The sequence below is a fragment of the Panicum virgatum genome, chromosome 5N (assembly GCF_016808335.1).
Source record: "Panicum virgatum strain AP13 chromosome 5N, P.virgatum_v5, whole genome shotgun sequence".
Taxonomy (NCBI): domain Eukaryota; kingdom Viridiplantae; phylum Streptophyta; class Magnoliopsida; order Poales; family Poaceae; genus Panicum; species Panicum virgatum.
Genome location: NC_053149.1, coordinates 71,123,095 through 71,139,986, shown reverse-complemented (window position 1 = coordinate 71,139,986; position 16,892 = coordinate 71,123,095). Strand labels below are relative to the sequence as shown.

The 16,892-nt window shown below is 47.2% G+C and overlaps 3 protein-coding genes and 1 non-coding gene across 6 annotated transcripts; 1 reads left to right on the top strand and 3 right to left on the bottom strand.

Annotated features, from left to right (window-relative positions):
* Window positions 1–83: 83 nt before the first annotated feature.
* Window positions 84–3,712, bottom strand: LOC120673423 (protein ALTERED PHOSPHATE STARVATION RESPONSE 1-like). Of its 2 annotated transcripts, none has more exons than XM_039954248.1 (4): window positions 1,950–3,712; window positions 1,614–1,825; window positions 1,256–1,479; window positions 84–1,170 (listed from the first exon to the last, which is right to left on the bottom strand). In XM_039954248.1, exons 1-4 carry the CDS (start codon window positions 3,430–3,432, stop codon window positions 426–428), a joined length of 2,664 nt encoding a protein of 887 aa, XP_039810182.1. In that variant the 5' UTR covers window positions 3,433–3,712; the 3' UTR covers window positions 84–425. The 2 variants fall into 2 exon arrangements, with proteins under 2 accessions (XP_039810182.1, XP_039810183.1); XM_039954249.1 differs by having other exon boundaries at window positions 1,614–1,795.
* A 5,209-nt stretch (window positions 3,713–8,921) lies between these two features.
* On the top strand, window positions 8,922–8,994 carry TRNAF-GAA. Its single transcript has one exon. It is a non-coding gene; the product is annotated as a tRNA-Phe (tRNA).
* A 331-nt stretch (window positions 8,995–9,325) lies between these two features.
* On the bottom strand, window positions 9,326–11,556 carry LOC120675605 (probable gamma-secretase subunit PEN-2). Its single transcript, XM_039956805.1, has 2 exons — window positions 11,205–11,556; window positions 9,326–9,881 (listed from the first exon to the last, which is right to left on the bottom strand). Exons 1-2 carry the CDS (start codon window positions 11,500–11,502, stop codon window positions 9,718–9,720), a joined length of 462 nt encoding a protein of 153 aa, XP_039812739.1. The 5' UTR covers window positions 11,503–11,556; the 3' UTR covers window positions 9,326–9,717.
* Window positions 11,557–15,079: 3,523 nt separating this feature from the next.
* On the bottom strand, window positions 15,080–16,864 carry LOC120675788 (NAD(P)H-quinone oxidoreductase subunit O, chloroplastic-like). 2 transcript variants are annotated; one of them, XM_039956998.1, is made up of 6 exons: window positions 16,474–16,864; window positions 16,228–16,283; window positions 16,034–16,099; window positions 15,870–15,911; window positions 15,611–15,670; window positions 15,080–15,420 (listed from the first exon to the last, which is right to left on the bottom strand). In XM_039956998.1, the coding sequence occupies exons 1-6, from the start codon at window positions 16,715–16,717 to the stop codon at window positions 15,391–15,393; spliced, it is 498 nt and encodes a 165-aa protein (XP_039812932.1). In that variant the 5' UTR covers window positions 16,718–16,864; the 3' UTR covers window positions 15,080–15,390. The 2 variants fall into 2 exon arrangements, with proteins under 2 accessions (XP_039812932.1, XP_039812931.1); XM_039956997.1 differs by lacking the exons at window positions 15,080–15,420; window positions 15,611–15,670 and having other exon boundaries at window positions 15,690–15,911; window positions 16,034–16,283; window positions 16,474–16,827.
* Window positions 16,865–16,892: the final 28 nt, after the last annotated feature.

Below are 16,892 nucleotides of genomic sequence, written 5' to 3'. Positions count from 1 at the left end.
GCTGGGAGATGGTTAGTGATAAAAAAAAAGACACATAATTTATAGTAGGGTACTGCATGAGTTAAAATCAACATTGGTTGCAGTACTAATTTGTGCTTCAAATAACTGGTACATGAAGCCATGAACACAGATACTAGTGACTATTTTTGTACCATGTACAGAATAAATAATTAATCGCTAAAACCTCTGAATGATACATCGATAGTTAGTGGTACTACCCTGTACAAAGCATGAGTCAGAGTAATGTAGAACCTAACATTCTGCACGAATTGTAAGAGCTAAACAACCTAATCCCAAGTCATCTATAATTCTATACAAAAAGTGCTCTACTATTGATCGCCGCATCAACCGCAAATGTGCCTGTTGTAAATGAACTCTGGTGTGTTAAATCTTTCACTAGAATCTATTCTACTCAGTCTGAAGGCTCAGGTGCCTTGAATTCTGATTCGCATGTAGACCTGCTGGTTTTTCTGAAAGAAGCTGGTGATCTGTTGCAGCACAGGGACTAAACCAATCGGCAGAGTGGCTGAGGCTGCAACATGAGCATGAGTTAAGATCTTTTCATGGCTGGTCCTCTCCTCGTCCCTTCTTTTCCTCAACCTTTCCAGGTCAATTACACGGTCATCATGGCTGTAGTGAGCGTTCTCCGTGGTACTCAGTCCAAGTTCTCCCTGCAAAACCTCGCACTTTCTGTTGTAATCTCTGGAAGCATGGTCGGCTTTCCGCTTCTGCCTTTGCTCTTCTTCCAGGCTCTTCTTGAATTCATGCACAAGCTTAGAGAAATGGTCGATTGCTCTCAGTGCGTCAGTCTTGGAGACGATCTCAATCGCTTGGAACCAATCATTTGAGATGATGAATACAGGTGGCGCGCCAAGCCTTCCGGGAGAGAAAGGTGGGACTCCATCAGCTGTATCTTCTTCCTCCGGTGCCTCAGGGAGCCATTTCTTGAGCCATCCATTCAGCACCTCAACACAAGACCTTTGGGAGCTGATCCACTTGTTGAAGCAGCGATACCATTTTGTGAGCTCCCTCTCCAATTCCCTTGAGGCCTCTGAAGCAGCACCAGATTGGCTTATGGTCATCGCCTTCAGCTGGTTAATTTTGCTGTCATGTATGGCCAATAGCTGCTTCTCATGGCATTCCAGAACCCCTTTCCACAATCTTCTGAACCTGTACTTTGGAACAAGCAACCATATTGCATTAAATTAATTTGATCTTTTGAATACCAGACAATTCAAAGAAGGAATATTCATACCTTTGGATGAGATCAACCAGTTGAGGGTAAAGTTCTTCATCTCGAATCTTCTGTATCTTTGACGAGAAGGCATTGGCGGTTCTAACGTTGATGCTGATCTTGGACTGTAGAAGCCTTACCGACAGCCGGGTGGAGTCGATTGTACTTGATTCAGCTCCTCGTTCATCCAGAGATTTCAATCTCCTGTAGTTCTTCTCATACAGCATCCGTAGCTTCTCTTCATCCTAGAACAACCACCTAACGGCGTTCAACACATATTTGGCAGTAAATCAGATAAATAGCACCTACAGTTTCTCGCCCTATACTAACACAGCTACTTTAGTCATAAGTTTTTGTCGATGGGAGTGCAGGTGTATACCTTAATCTCCTGATAGAGCTTCTTTTCCCAGACCCACAGCTTCTCCAGAGTTGATGAGAGGTGGCCAGTACCATTTCTTCGACCAGCACTTGACGAGGCTGAAGTGCTCGCCTTGCTGCTTGATGCTCTTGATTTCCTGCCATGTGGTTTTGGGAGGCAAGACGATGTCGACATGGTAAGACCTATAGGATCAACCACTCTGGATGAGATGTCTGCCAAAAAAACAGAAATGAATGGTTTTACATTACTGCACTAGCGCATATAATATAACACAACCTGCAAAGGTAAAAAAAATTCAAGTATGTTTGCACTCAAATAAAGCAATGCATCACCCACATCTAAGAACTCTGGGGGTGCTCCGGGGAGGCATTTTCCCCACCTCCAGCAGCCTTGAGACCTCTGTGCTGCAGTTTACCGCCTCGTCGAACAGCTCCTTGACATCGTCCATTGACTCCCTGACATCTCTCGTCCCATGATGCAATGGCGAGAATGGCTCGCTGCTCACCACCGACTGCACTGACTTGCCATGGCTATCACCACCTCCTGCTGCTCTGATGGACTGTTCCTCATCCAAGGCCAAATCTTTCTTCTTCCCACTGGTGCTGCTGCCATCAATGTCGCCACTAACAGTACCCCTTATGCTAGCCGTGTTCTTGCCCCCTTCCTTGCTCTTCGAGTTGGCATTGCCTGGCACTGGGTCGTTCCTGGACACCGGTATCCCCGCCTCAGCATTGGCATCAGGAGCAGTCTCCGATCCCTTCCTCTGTAAATTGCCACCAGTTGCTGTCTCCGATCCCTCCTTACTCTGTAGCTTGGCACCAGGAGCTGGTTCCGATACCTTCCTCTGCAGCTTGCCGCCAGAAGGATTGCCGTTTGAGGCGGCAATTGGTCCCTTCCCCTTTGCATTTTGGTCAGCAACCCCGGAAGTCGATGGCTTGGATGTCGCTGCCGCCGCCTTGGCCTCCAATTCCGCCTCGTCCTCAAGCTCCGGGATTCCCTCCATCCTCCTCAGCTCGGCGTAGTTGGGGCTGTTGGTTGGCAGATTCCCGCGAGAGTAGTCCTCCATAAACTGGTCGTACTGCGTGAATGGGTCAAAGAAATCCCACGGCGAAACCTCCGCGGTCGGCGGCGAAGGCGGCGGTCCGGGAGGCATCGGCGCAGGCTCCGGCCCCTGCCCCTCAACCACCTCGCCGTAGGGCCCGTACGGGTACGCGTACCCGTAGGCGTAGCCGTAGCCGTAGCTGGTCTCGGCTTGGGTGTACTGGACCTGCGCGTTGGGGTCCTCGTACACTACGGTGGGCACGGTGGACGACCTCCTCATGTAGTGGTGGTGGTGCCTCGTGGACGACGACGACGCCGCCTTGTCGCTTCCGCCGCCGCGTCCGTGTTTGGCGTGATGGAGAGCGTCCTCGATGTCGTGGTCGTCGTCCTCGTCCGAGAGGGAGTGCGAGAGCGGTGAGACGGTGGAGGACGAGGACGGCGACGGCGGGAGGCTGGACGCGGCGACTTGCTTGGCGGGGGAAGGCGGGAGCCTGAGCACCGGCGAGGCGCCGGGCGCGGGCGTGGCCGGCGCGAGCGCGGCCGCGGCGAAGCGCCGGAGCGCGTCCCCGACGGCGGCGAGCGAGCGGAAGTAGGCGGCGTGCGCGGCGGCGAGCGCGAACCGGCGGTCGGCCGCGGCGCGGATGAGCGCCACGCGCTCGCGGCACAGCGCGGCGGGGTCGGCGCCGCCCCGCGGGCGCGAGGAGGAGGACGTGTAGGCGCGGCGCGCCCTGGAGGTGACCGCGGCGGCGAAGGCGTCGTGTGAGGTAGTGCAGCCCATTCGCGCGCGAGAAACCCTAGCGGCGGCTGCGACGTACAGAGAGGGTGCGCTCCGGTGGCTCGTCGCCGTCCATTATAAGGCGACGCCGACGCGACGGCCGCCGCGTGTTTGGTCGGCACGGCTGGCCCGCGCGTTCTCCGACTCGGCTTCGGGGACGGGGCAGAATAGGGCGGCGGCGACGGTGAGGCGGTGATGGAGATGAAAGGCGGAGGCGGGATCGGCGGAAGGCGCGTGGAGAGAGAGGCGGCAGGGCAGGCAGGCAGACGATGGAATGGAGGTGAGCCAGGATGGAACGAGTAGTTGGGCCTTTTCGCTTCGGTTTCGATGTCCTCTCCTTTTTGCTTTTTCGCCCTTTTGTTTCGTCTGTTTTGCTTTTGTTTTGCCTTTGCGTGATCAGGGGTGCTATTAAGATTACATGACAGCTGCTAAGTGGAATAATCAATTCTTCACATTTATTATTTTGTATAGTTAGATTTGCTGACATAGTAGGGTCATTATAAGGAGGGGAAATTACAAAGGTAACAGTGCAATGCAATGAAAGTATGCACTGACGCTGGTCTTATATGTGGTTTTTATGTCATTATTGGGAGTGAAAGAAAATACAGTAAAAGTGTGGATCATGGAATCAGTTTGTCCACATGATCCTGTGAAATAATCAATTCCTCCTTTTTTGACTTTTTATAAGTGATCATAGGTGTATTGCAATTTACTAGATTAGAATATGTGAACGGTATAGTTATTATGATTCTCGATGTCTTGATAGTTCAAAAATGTGTTGTTTTATCTTCTATAATCGAGTTGACGATGTTTCTTAGGACGTGCTGCTTTTCATGATTGATTTCTTTTAGAACCAAGTGTTTATGATTGATTTTAGAGGAGGTAAACCCTAGCAAATATAGTTTACTGGTATTATGGAAACATGTTGATTCCATAGTCTTATGGAGAAGATTATAAATAAATTCTATGAAGGTACTTAAGCGTGCCTGCCACCTTGTACTACTTAATTGACTGGCACATTACTAGAGCTGCCAAAAAGGCATTAATTAATAATTATATACAATCTCAGACCTGGTTATTAAAACGACGTTTAAATGTCGTGAAAACGATGTTTTCACGAGAAAACGTTCTTGTGAAATCGGCGTTTAAACGTTAAAACGTCCGTTTAAACGATAAAACGTCCACCGTTTCGTTAAAATCTCCCCTCTATTCGTTTCGTCGTTTTATCGTTTTAATAACCTTGATCTCAGAAAATATCACCGTACGTAGTTCAGGGAGGACTTTAGTGCAAAAGCACCTGCAGCAGGTCGACGACGGAGTCCACTGTCCAGCAGGTCGCTCGCAAACGGAACGGAACGCGGAAGGAGCGCCTTGCAATGCACACGCGGAGTCTGACGGACATTTCCGGCGCGTCCGTTCCGTCCTTGATCGGTGCTTAGCTGTGGCCCACGCGGCAGCCTCTCCTACCGCCGCGATCAAACCTTGTCCTGCTTCGCCTTCGCCTTGTATTTTGGTTTGAATTTCGGAGAGTACGTGCAAGTACTCCATCTGCTGCTCTCCTTCCATTTCCATTTTCTTAGGGAGTCAAACTATTTCAAGATTTAACCAAAATTATAAAAAATAACAAAAAATTATAGCACCAAATAGATGTACTATGAAAGTATATTTATTGAAGAATCTAATGATACCTATTTAGTATCATAAATGTTAGTATTTTGTTGTATAAATTTGATCAACTTAAAATATTTTGACTTTCAACAAAAAAGTTGGGATGATTTACACATTGGAGTAGTACACACTAATCAAAAAATCCAGAACAAAAGGTGAACGCTTGCTCGCTCGCCGTACGTAAATAGCTAACTAGAACTTCTTCTTTTTTCAAACATGTATATATATGCTTCTTTAATTGTGTGGATTTCAAGTTAAGCAACTAACCTTTCCTCCGGCCGTACTAGAGTTTGCATTGTTCAAGCTGATGGCACAACTAACGTACATGATTCAATAGTCCTGAACAAAAGAAACAAACATTGGGCTGTGTGTGTATCAAGTCAATGCAATTTCAGAGCTTGCTTGTGTGGTTTTTGTTTTTGTCTCAACCAAACAAGTAGTGCACAAACCGCGTGGAAAAAGCTAAGGCGGCGGCCTGGTGAAAAAGCACGATGAACGCTGCTAGTGCTAGGTGTTCCTCTAGCCATAGAAGCGCACATGATATGATGGATGATGGACGTCATCAATTGTCGAGTCCTTTGTTGTTGCATTGGTCGCTGTCTTGGGCTTCTTGGGTTGACATGGTGATGATAGATGTAGTTCAATTAATATATAGGAGGGATCGAGTTAATCGTATTAATTAAGATAATCAATAGTAGTATATATGATGCGGTTGTGATATGCGACGTGAATTATATTTGGCTGGCCGACATACAACTAATCTAAAATTCAACCAAATAACGTACGTGTGCTTTGCTTGCTTGATCAATTTTTAACAAATGGCTGGAAAATTAAAATGCACGTGTTTGCTGAGCAGCTGCTATAGGATGCATGCATGTTATTGTTATGGTAGGTCGATGGCCGCCGGATGCATGGCTAGCTAGCTGAGGCCACCTCCAGTTCTTGTTCGACTTGTACACGCCACGGTAATCCAACAATGTTTCAGTTCGAATGCAGCTGCAGTGCTGATATCGGTACATGAGATTCATATAATTTTTTTAAAAAAAAAATCTCGACTACCAACATCCGTTCTTTCTCCGCTCGCACTGACACAAAAACACCAGCGCCCGATCACCCCTCGCGTCGAATCGAGTTCTATGGTTGATTTTCGCTCTGACGACGAAACATCAACCGTCACTACGTGCTTTGTTCGATTTAGGTAGCCCATGATTCGATTTTATAACATAACATACTGCCCTTATATTAATTACCTGCTAGCTAGATGTTGAATTGAAAAGAATACATATACACTGCCTCAGTTCTAGATCCTGATGAGGCTAGCTAGCTTGCTGCCTGATGCTATGCATGCATCCAGTACAACTAGCGTGTGTGTTTAGTAATACTAATAAATTACTAATACACACATCAGTATCATATATCAAGCAGTATAATCAATCTTGATTCTCAATCATCAATCACCAACCACGACTAACTCTCAACTGCATGCTGTTATATTTATAGCTTACTTTTGTTGTCCCCATGCACGCGAACGAGACAATAATCTGACGCACAAGTGCCACGTACTCCTAATTAACGACAACTAAGAGCCTATTTGGATCCTAGCCTGTTTGGATCTTAGCTCGTAAAGCAAAGTGACTAAAAGCAACCATTAAATTTTAGTCACCTCCTGTTTGGATCAAGTGACCAAAATGAAACTCCAGGTAAATGCGCGTGCGCAAGGATTCAAATCCACAACCTTCGGCCTCGCTTGTATCTTTATTACCATCTCACCTATGCATCACATATGATTAGGTGGGAGATGTTTTTCTTTTGAAGTAATCCAATGAAAGACCATTTAGTACCGAACCAACATACCGATGGTACTAAATTCACCATTTAGCACCGGGTGATGTTATTGACCATTACTAAATGGCCGCACCATTTTAGTACCGGATCAAAACACCAACTAGTATTAAAAGGTGCCACCGATCGGTACTAAATAGCCTCCCAGAAGGCCAGAACCGGAAATTTCTACCGGTACTAATTTCGCACGTTAGTACCGGACATACAGAACGAATGCTCATTTTTCCCGTAGAGCCGAGACAACTACAGTCCGGTCGTCTCAAAGTCATTTTTGGCAAACATATTTGCCACTTTCACCAATCACGGTTCACCTGCTATCACCAGATCTGCATCAGTGCTCGACAGCCGGCCGGGTACTTTTATTTCGTAGACTTCACTTCATCGTCGCACAGGCTGCTTGCACGTACACAGGCTGCTTGCGATCAAATTATATATAATTAAATGATCCAACTCGGCAATTTGCAAGCCCTTTAACTTTTCTTTATTATCATCTGATCGATGAGCTGTTTGCCCACTACGTACATATTTAACTACAGATCGATCATCTTCATCAGGGGATGGAACAAATTTAAACAAAATGATGATCCATCATCATCGATCATCATGGTATATCGATTCATCAGTTGGTGATTGCATTGCACTCAGAGTCAGAGATATATAGTACGGCCGTGTCAATTAATAAGGCTAATTAATTTACCTGCTGCAGCTAGCAGGTTACTTATTATTGTTGCTTTCATATGCTAATAGCTAGTTGCTAGTATATATTACCTGCTCGATCGCTGCGTGCGCTGCGCCACTGCAATGATAGGGCGGCCGGTGTAGCATAGAAAATATTGTAGTACTTCCTCCGTCCATTTTTATAAGGCATAGTATAACATGGTATAGTCTTCCAAATAACTTTAACCATTTATTTATCATACATTATATCACTTAAAGTATATTGATTATGGAATCCAATCGTATAAAGTTTACATTATAAAAATAAAAAATAATAATCAAATTATTGATTAAAGATTGCAAAGTTTGAGTTTTGATATATGTGTGTGCGCTTTATAAAAATAGATGAAGGGAGTATCATCAGTTGTTGGGAAGAAAGAAATAAACGGACACTGATCCAGTTAATTAGCTAGATAGGTAGGACAGTACAAGTAGCCGCTGCCAATAGTGGTTGCAAACTGTTGTTAAATATATGCATGTGGAGCTTATACATATAACACTTAACTAATTTACAGGACATTGTTCTGGGGTATATACACAACATGCAGGTCCATTATTGGTTCTACCTACCTTGCATGATTAATATATAACTAACTAACTAATACTTATGGTTTACGTACTCTTAATAGGGGTTCCTTCCTGCTGTTTTTTTTTCTAACCTTAATAATTAGGGACATACTAGCTACTAGCTAGTGGTGGACAGTATATATGCAAGACAAAACCATGATCCCAAACAATGTGTCTGGCTCAGTGGGTTTGCAGTTGAATAAGACCAGCTCATGTGAGTACTTTGGAGAGTAATACCGGTACGGTGGGTTATTGACTTTGATGACCCGTCCCATTCGTCAGCTGTAACATCGAGTCGTACGTGGATCGAACCACCATGGTTGACACGACCAACAGATCGAGTACAGACAGTTATTGACTTTCCCCCACTGCATCTGACTTTTGGTCCAAAACTTGTTCAAGGGGTTAGGAATTGAAAGTTGAAACCCAACATCAGAACGTGCGTTGCTAGACCCGGCCTGTCTCAAGTTTGAATCTTTCAAACAAACACATGATCAAACTGCTTCCAGTCCAAGCCTCTCTCGATCTTGACATTTCTCGATGCCTATATTATCTGTTGCTGCTGCATCATATGCTAGGAATGTTCAAAGGTCAATTTCGGTTGGAAGAAGCTGGAGCGGCCGCATACGGGCGGTTTTGGCCGTCCTCCAAAGTCTCCAGAGAGATATATAAAAGCCATTCAACTACCAGAGCACAAAGCGGGGATAGCTCAGTTGGGAGAGCGTCAGACTGAAGATCTGAAGGTCGCGTGTTCGATCCACGCTCACCGCAACTTCTTTATGATTTTTTGTCAGGGCCGAAATGCAACCGTCTCTGATTTTTTGTTCTGCTGGGCCGAAATGCATTTTTTTGGGTTATATTTTATCTACAATAAGCACACGATGGTGAACCCTGAAATTCTAATCGAGATATTCCATCGTCAGTTACGAACCTTGGACATACAGCAGTTAAACTGATTGCTTTGTAAGTACAAGCCAGCAGAGTTTCTGATTGGATGCATCGCAAATTCTTTTACCTGGGAATGGGCCAAACATAATTTTTTGGGAATCAGGCACCTGCTACTTATAATGAGACTCGGTGACTAAATCCAGGAGTCAAGGTGTAATTAATGTACAGTTAATTCACTGAGGTTAGTATACAGGTTCAAAAGAGGGAATACAGATACCTGATTCATTACAGATTTACAGTTCCAGCAACAATTGGACGTATAAAACACAGTGCAACCTCATATCGCAGAATGCATATCAGGATGTCTAGTAATACAAAATCATTATCCATCAGATCTATAGTAGTGACATAACCTCTTCAACACGCATCATCAATCCCTTCTTTCTACAACACAACCCACACTAACCCTTCAGTCTAACCAGTCATCATTGACACTAGAGTGCAGCAAACAGTACCAAGTCCCGCGCAGAGGAAACTATCTTCTCCAATCTCCAGAGAAAAGCAAAGTTGGAGTACAGCCAATGAGATGGTTGGAGCCATTGGAAGTTATCCCATGAATCCAGAAAGGCCAAGCTTGTCAGCGACATTGTACATAACTAGATCATTCCACACTGGTCCAAACAATCGCTCGCCTCCAACAATAAAAGTTGTGGCCCAAGTGATCAGAACAACAGAAAAGATGATAAAGCCAATCGCTGATCGCACAACATCTGCACAGAATACTCACATGTGTAAGAAACTGAAAATGACAATGCCACCACAAGATAGAGAGGGTAGCAGTTGATCTTGTGTGAAAAGTAAACTAATAACATTCATACTGCAGTTAAGCTGATGAGGATAGCACAACATTTATTTCTAATGATAAGACAAAAAACATGGAAAAAGGGTTCCATGTAAACTTAATTAATTTAAATCCAAATAACCTCTAATAGAGATCTTTTGTTTGCCCTCCAGCTAACAAAGAAAGTCCAATCTTATAATTTGCATATTGAATCAAAAAACAACTAGAGTTCAACTACACTGGTTAGCTCATGTGAGTATTATGGCTCTATTAAATCAGATGTCTATTCTCAAAGAGGTGTCAGAAAGTGAAACCCATTTCAGATGAAACAGATTGGATCAATCTCTTATCTCCATAGGGATATATCCTAGTGAACCTCGTAACAACCAACAATACATAACAGTATGCCACTGGAAAACATCAAATGGTTTAAAAAAAAATGGTGCCCTCAATACTGTCATAACAAGAACGAATATGTTGTGTCTTCCAATATTTAGTTCAGCATTCGAATTCATAGACGCACATACAAAATGCTGCTATCTGAAGCAATACTCAATTGCAAAGAATGGCAATATGATCACATATAGCTGTTAGCCTGATTACTTTGTACAGCTTAGTTTCCAACAGCATGTCACTCAAATTCTTCTTCAGGGGATTTCCCAACTCATTGTGCGCTTTTGGGTCAACAATACTAAGTAACAATGTGCTTCAGCAGACAAAATTGAAGTGTCAAGATAGAATCATACTGTACTAGGTTTCAGTTAATATCTGTAGGCAGTAGGCAGTAGGCAGTAGGCAGTAGGCTGCAGTTAATTTTTCTTCAGTTAATATCTGTAGGCAATAGACTAAATTCTTCTTCAGTTAATTTTCCTGAACTAAGGATAACACATCAACAGTAGGCAGTAGCCTCCAGTTAAAAAAGGACGAACTGATCTAAGTCCAGAATCATACTGTACTAGGTTTCAGTTAATATCTGGAGAACCCAACAAGACTACAACTAAACGGCTGCACAAAGTTAGTGAACAATGGAAACATTTCAGCTTCCAACACCCTAAGAGAATCACTAAAGATGCTACTGTCAATGCAGTACGGGATGATTCGGACCTAAATTGTACGATCCAGAAAGGTAAAGAGCAGGTCAAAACCCCCAACGCGAAACATACTACCATTACGACAGACCAGATCTTTCACAGTTTCGCACGAGAACGAAGAGATAAGACGAGGAGAGGGACGAAGGGAGTCGGAGTCTCACAGGGGCGGATGGGGCCGAAGGCGGTGGGCGAGGATGCGGCCGGCGAACGGAGGACGGGCCAGAAGTAGCAGCAGTTGATGGCCCAGAGGAAGGGGAGGCACGCGAAACCCCATAGGAAGAAGCGCCTAGCGTGGCCCTCCGCCTCCTCCAGCGGCAGCCCGAGGGGGCCGTCCACCGTCGCGGCCGGTCGAGGCGGTAAGCGGGGGCCCCGGGAGGACGGCCGGCGGCCAGCGGCGGACTGGCGAGGGAGGAGGCCGGACTCCTCGTCTTCGGGCACTCCTGCAACCCTCGCCTCCATGGCTCTCTTTTCCGAGTTTACTTTACTCCCTTTGTACCGGTGCGTTTGGTTTTTTTTTTCCATCCCTTTCAATCCCCGTCAACTCTCAAGAGAAACCTTTTATAAAAACATAGTAAAAGCTTATTTAACTTTGACATGATGAAGTAGCTTGTACTCATTTTCATAAAAATAATTATTCTCATAGACATAAATCATCTCAATTTTTATGATTATAGTGTGCAAATCTCGTTGTATCCCTCCACACCATCGCTATATTTTGTCGAATTAAATCTTTGTTTAAATGACACTCTCACTAGAATTGCATCATATATCGATATTAATAATAATTATATCAAACCTTAGCTAACAAAAGAAAATTGATTATTACAGCTCTAATCGTCAATCTAGTATTTTCTCTTTTTTTCAAAATTTACTTTAAATTATGTTATAGTTGATTTTTACACATATCTACTCTCTCTATATATATCTATCTAAATTTTTAGTTTACTGTTTGCGTCATTTACAGGTAGGTCTTAGTCCATCCAATATATGAGTCGAACTAACATTCCATCCACAACTCAATCACGTAGATCTCTACAAATTAACACATAGATAATTCGAGATTTATACCAACTTTATCCGTAGCAACCGGCATATTTGCCTAGTCTTTTGTAACTAGGCCTAGCGGTGAACTGTGGTATCTCATCTCAGAACCTGGTTAAGAGTGTTAGACGATACTATTTGAGGACCATAGACTCTTACGAAGAAAAAAAATGTGTGTGCAATCTCCCTTTGTCTGAAAACAAAGTTACCAGGTGTTATTTTGTGACCTCAATACATTGTCTCTTGTCAGTACACGACAACATAACATTTTTTTTGTGATTTCTAGCAAAAAAATTATGTGAATTATGCTCCTTCAAATTTGCTGCGACTGAAAACAGTCTTCGTGGCTTTCGATCAGGAATCACAGATAGGTTCTACTGATTTGTAGGTGTTGCTTGACACTTATAGGACGCGATGATGGATCATCGTTTAGTCTTCCTGCATAGGTTCAGTCAGAGCAAGCCATGGAAGCTGCAAGCAGTTCCTGCCCCTGAGTGGGATTCACCAAAGGTTCAGTCAGAGCATGCAGCAACTGATCCAAGCCTCCAGCCCAGAGCACGCATAGTTGGCCACTTGGCCTTCGTCAAGCCGTGGCGCATATCCAGATTCCACCCTTGCTCCAGTGCAGGCAAGCCCCACCCATTCCGGCGTCCGACGAGGCTTGTCCCGCCGTCCCGGTGCCGCTGCCTTCAGAAGCCGCCGTGGAATTGGCGCGCCAGGTAAAAAAATAAAAATAAAAAACGAACTTGCCGCGGCCCGGTTTGGCTGCTGCTTATGGCGGCGGAGCCACTGCCGCCGGCCAACATGGCAGAGACTTGGTTCGTTCGTTACTGCCTCTGATGCCCACCATCGTCCTCGCCGCGACATCATCTGTTTCTGCAACCTGCACCTGCGTGTTGTTTCCACAGGGGGCAGAGGCGTGAGGCCCCGGTCGCGCACGCGCGGGGTCGGCGGCGCGCGCGACGAAACGGAGAGCAGGAGGCCACGGAATTAGGTCTCTCTCGGCGGGGCTTTGTTTGTGGGCGCGCCATGCCGGCCGTCCCGGCGCGCCATGTCGCGGGCGGCCCCTTCGTCTCCGGCCATCACAGTTCACACAACCACCAGACGCGCCGGCTAGGTACAAGATGGCGAGGCTCCGAGGTGCTCGTGCTCGTGACGAAGGGGCGGGAAGCTAAGAACGGCGGCCTGAGTTCGGCGAGCCCAGCCGACGCCGTGGCTCAAGGCGGACGGTATTTCAGATACCAACCGGGTGGACGGTATTTGAAATACCGTCCGCCCCCCGGGCACCTATCAGCCGTCCAATCGGGCTTCTGCGGCCCAGATCTGCGCGGGAGGATCTCCCTCTTCCTCGTTAGGCGGGCGGCAGCCGAACGCTGTGGTGAGTGGGAGAACTTGCTCGCTTCGGCGACAGCGGCCTGTCATGGCGGGAGCGCGACCGGAAGTGTTCGTGGAAGTGCCGGCCCTCCGGCGAGGGTCTCGTCCTGGTGCCGCGCGCACTGGATGCGCCGCCTGGACAGGAGGTGAGCCGAAGCTGCTAGGTCGTCGTGACTGGCATCGGCGCGCCAGGCGAGACCTCAGGCACCGAACTTGGACGCCGCGCGATGACGGCGCTCCTGCCAGCCCAGCCAGGGTGTGCCGCGGGGACGAGTGCGGCGACGACGCGTTGGGCCCGCGCCGTACTGGCCGCCGAACCAATCGCAGGCCTCGGTTGTTCGGCCGTCCAAACTCGGGGGCATAGCCTCAGACCATGGACGGCGGCGGCGGCGGCGGCAGCAGCCGGAAGCTATGGCGGCCCATCACGGCGCCACCTTAGAAGAATGTCGGTCACGGTCTCACGGAGCATTGGTCACTTCACCCGTTCGCCATGGTAGGACTCTTTCCATGGCGTCTGTTTCCTGTGCGGTTTGCATTCCACTAGTCCGTTTCCTTGCATTGTTCTACACGACACAGACGCACCGCGACGCCGCACCAGCCCTGGACTCGACGACGCCGAGCTGCCTACAGACTCGCACGCGCGAACACACCCGGCGCGATGCGACGCAGCGCGGCACACACACCATGGCTTGTTTATTCCTAACAATCTCCCCCTAAACACGACATGGAGAATTCGATCTTCACAGCAGCTTCATGAGGCGCTGGATGCTCGCGTCCTTCATACGGTCGTCGCCGGCGTGCATCTTCTTCACCGCGTCCCACGCCTCCTTAGGTTCTTCTTTGCTGCGAGCCCGGACTTCCCGTCGATCCTTGCCGCGGTCGGCGCGGCCGTCTCCACAGCATTACCTTCGACAGCTTCGGAACCTCCCCCGTGAAGGGGGCGCGTCATCCTTCGGGGAGTCGCCGATCTTCATCTCCGGCTCTGAATACCAAATATTGGCCCAAAATCAGGAGAGTTGGCCTAACCAGGCGCACACCCAGAGGAAGTCCTACTACACCCCAAAAGCTAGCCCAAGAGGTGAGAGACTTCCTCCATTTTTAAGTTGGTTCAACTCTCCCCCCACAACCAATGTGGGACTAATCCTAACAACGTTGGCGTTGGAGTCGCTTTGCCTGATGCACTCCGCGTGGACTTCTTTCTCCTGCTACTCTGGCACATATGGAAATCTAGGAACACTATGATTTTCGATCAGCTCGACTCGACGCCTCGCGAGGTTCTCAAACGAGTTGCATTGGATCTCGACGCTTGGACAAGACGATACAAGAAACATAGACAGGAACTACGGGTTTGGCGAGCTTGGCTCGCAACATGTAATCCTCCCGCTTCCTCAACTCTTCTCTCTTAAACCTCTCCCCTGTATCTCCTTCCCGGAATGCCGGGAATCAACTGAATGTAAAATTTTCAATTAATAGTAGGTGGGGATCTCCCCCGATATTGCTCGAAAAAAAAGATTTCTTTTTCTAGCCCAACGATTCTGCATAGAACCTTGATATCGGTTTTCTGCATGTTTAGCAAAAATTTACAAAGCTATATGTTTACTCATCACCTCTCAAGCCCAAGTGGCCAAATAATGCTAGCTTCCTCTATAACCAGTGTTTAAAAAAAAAAGTAGCTAACCGAGTATTTGGTTAGATTCTCTATGTTGGAACCTGTCCATTCCATCTCAGAGTCCTAAAATCCGCGCAAAAGTAATTTAAAATGTGAGTTTATAATCACAAGTGCAGTACAACACTGTGTTGGCATTTGCATCTATGTACAACACTGTGTCCTGACGAGACTGAACATGTGGCATGGCGATCAGGCGATGGCGTGCTCCGTTCCGTGGGGTGAATCGTTGAACTGAAGGCCTCCTGCCAGGCCGGCGCCGGCCATCATATCCTCTCGTAGTCGAGCTTGTCCGACTGCAAACCATCACATGCACGAGAGAGATGAGTGCTTTATTTCCTGACTGATGGATGCATATATAATGGCAATTGATTTAATGTAACTTAATCTACTGCTGATATATATCGGCTGGGAACGTAGTACTCGCAGCAGAGTATAATGCCAAGTGATAAAGTGGTAGTATTAAGAATTTAAGATATAGGATACCTTGATGAGCATGTAAGTCGGTAGCCATGCCGGTGGAGTCGGAATCCCCACCCACGCGATCTGCACGCGTACGTCAGGAAATGATGAGATGAGCAAATCATATATGGTTTCATCTGAGAATATAATGAAGAACATACTGTACACATAATGTGCTCTGTGCTGCAGGGAGAGCAAGCAAATAGATAGAAGAGCATGCAGGAATGAATGAAGCTGAATGAAGCAGCTAGCTAGCTAGCTGGAAACAAATTGAGTGACTGACCAGGGCGTATTCTCCGGTTTCAAAGATTCTGATGTCCAATACCTGCACAAGTTTAACATAGAAAGAATGGGCGGTGATGATTATATGTGCTGAACTGCTGCTGATGGCTGATTAGCTCATCACTGAACTGTGCATGAAGCAGTGAGAAATTCGTTACTCGTTACCTCGCCGCGGTCTTCGTAGATGTAATCCAGGCCTTTGTAGAAGGGCGGATGCCCAACTGACAGGTACTGAATTCAAATACGTAAGTACATCGATCATGTGCATCAGTCACCGATTTGTATATATGTATAGTGTATATATGAGATAGAGAGAGAGACATTCGACGGCAAATTGAAAGTTGAACTAACTCACGCACATTGATGCTGTTCAAGTACTTCTCCTTGTCCACGCGCACAATCTGCCCTTTCTTCACTGCAGTGCAGGCAGGCACATGAGAGAGAATAAAGGATCCAATGCAAGGTTCAGTTGATGAGTTCATCTCATCATCATTTAATTTGACACGATACAGTAGACAGAGAGTCGATCAATCACAATGGTTTTAATTTAATTCGCAGCTCATGCATCTAGCTATCCGGTAAAAATAAAATACAGTATCTCTTACTCGAGTAGACCGGCTTCTTCTTGAGGACCTTCTTGGGCGCGGCTGCCGCCGCGCCATCGTCCCCGGCTGCTTTCGGAGCCGCAGCCGGCTTGGCCTCCCCGGCCGGCTCCGCTGCCGCCGCGGAGGCCCTGACAGGAGCGGCGCAGCGACGCCGGGCCGATGGCGCCCGTCTCGCCGTTGCCATCAATGCCGCAGGGGATGCGCGCGGGAAGAGCGCCCGAGGCGTCGCGGTGAGGGCCTCCATGGCGAGGGGAGAGGTTGCTCGGCTTGGGGTACGGTGGCCGCCAAGTCGGGATGTGCCTGCCCTGCCCTGCCCTGCCACCCACACCAGCTGCTTCGTGGCGGATAAGACGATAGTAAACGACGCGACGCGACGCGAGCGCCTTGCTGTGGCGGTGCATCGCATTCGCATCCAATCG

Coding starts and splice junctions, on each gene's coding strand:
- LOC120675788 (XM_039956997.1), bottom strand. CDS start 16,717: ATGGAGGCCCTCACCGCGACGCCTCGGGCGCTCTTCCCGCGCGCATCC. Junction 16,284..16,473: donor GAAGAAGCCGGTCTACTCGA/GTAAGAGATACT, acceptor CCTGCACTGCAG/TGAAGAAAGGGCAGATTGTG. Junction 15,912..16,033: donor TCTACGAAGACCGCGGCGAG/GTAACGAGTAAC, acceptor AAACTTGTGCAG/GTATTGGACATCAGAATCTT.
- LOC120675605 (XM_039956805.1), bottom strand. CDS start 11,502: ATGGAGGCGAGGGTTGCAGGAGTGCCCGAAGACGAGGAGTCCGGCCTC. Junction 9,882..11,204: donor CTTCGGCCCCATCCGCCCCT/GTGAGACTCCGA, acceptor TATTCTGTGCAG/ATGTTGTGCGATCAGCGATT.
- LOC120673423 (XM_039954248.1), bottom strand. CDS start 3,432: ATGGGCTGCACTACCTCACACGACGCCTTCGCCGCCGCGGTCACCTCC. Junction 1,480..1,613: donor AGCTCTATCAGGAGATTAAG/GTATACACCTGC, acceptor TGGTTGTTCTAG/GATGAAGAGAAGCTACGGAT. Junction 1,171..1,255: donor CTGGTTGATCTCATCCAAAG/GTATGAATATTC, acceptor TCCAAAGTACAG/GTTCAGAAGATTGTGGAAAG.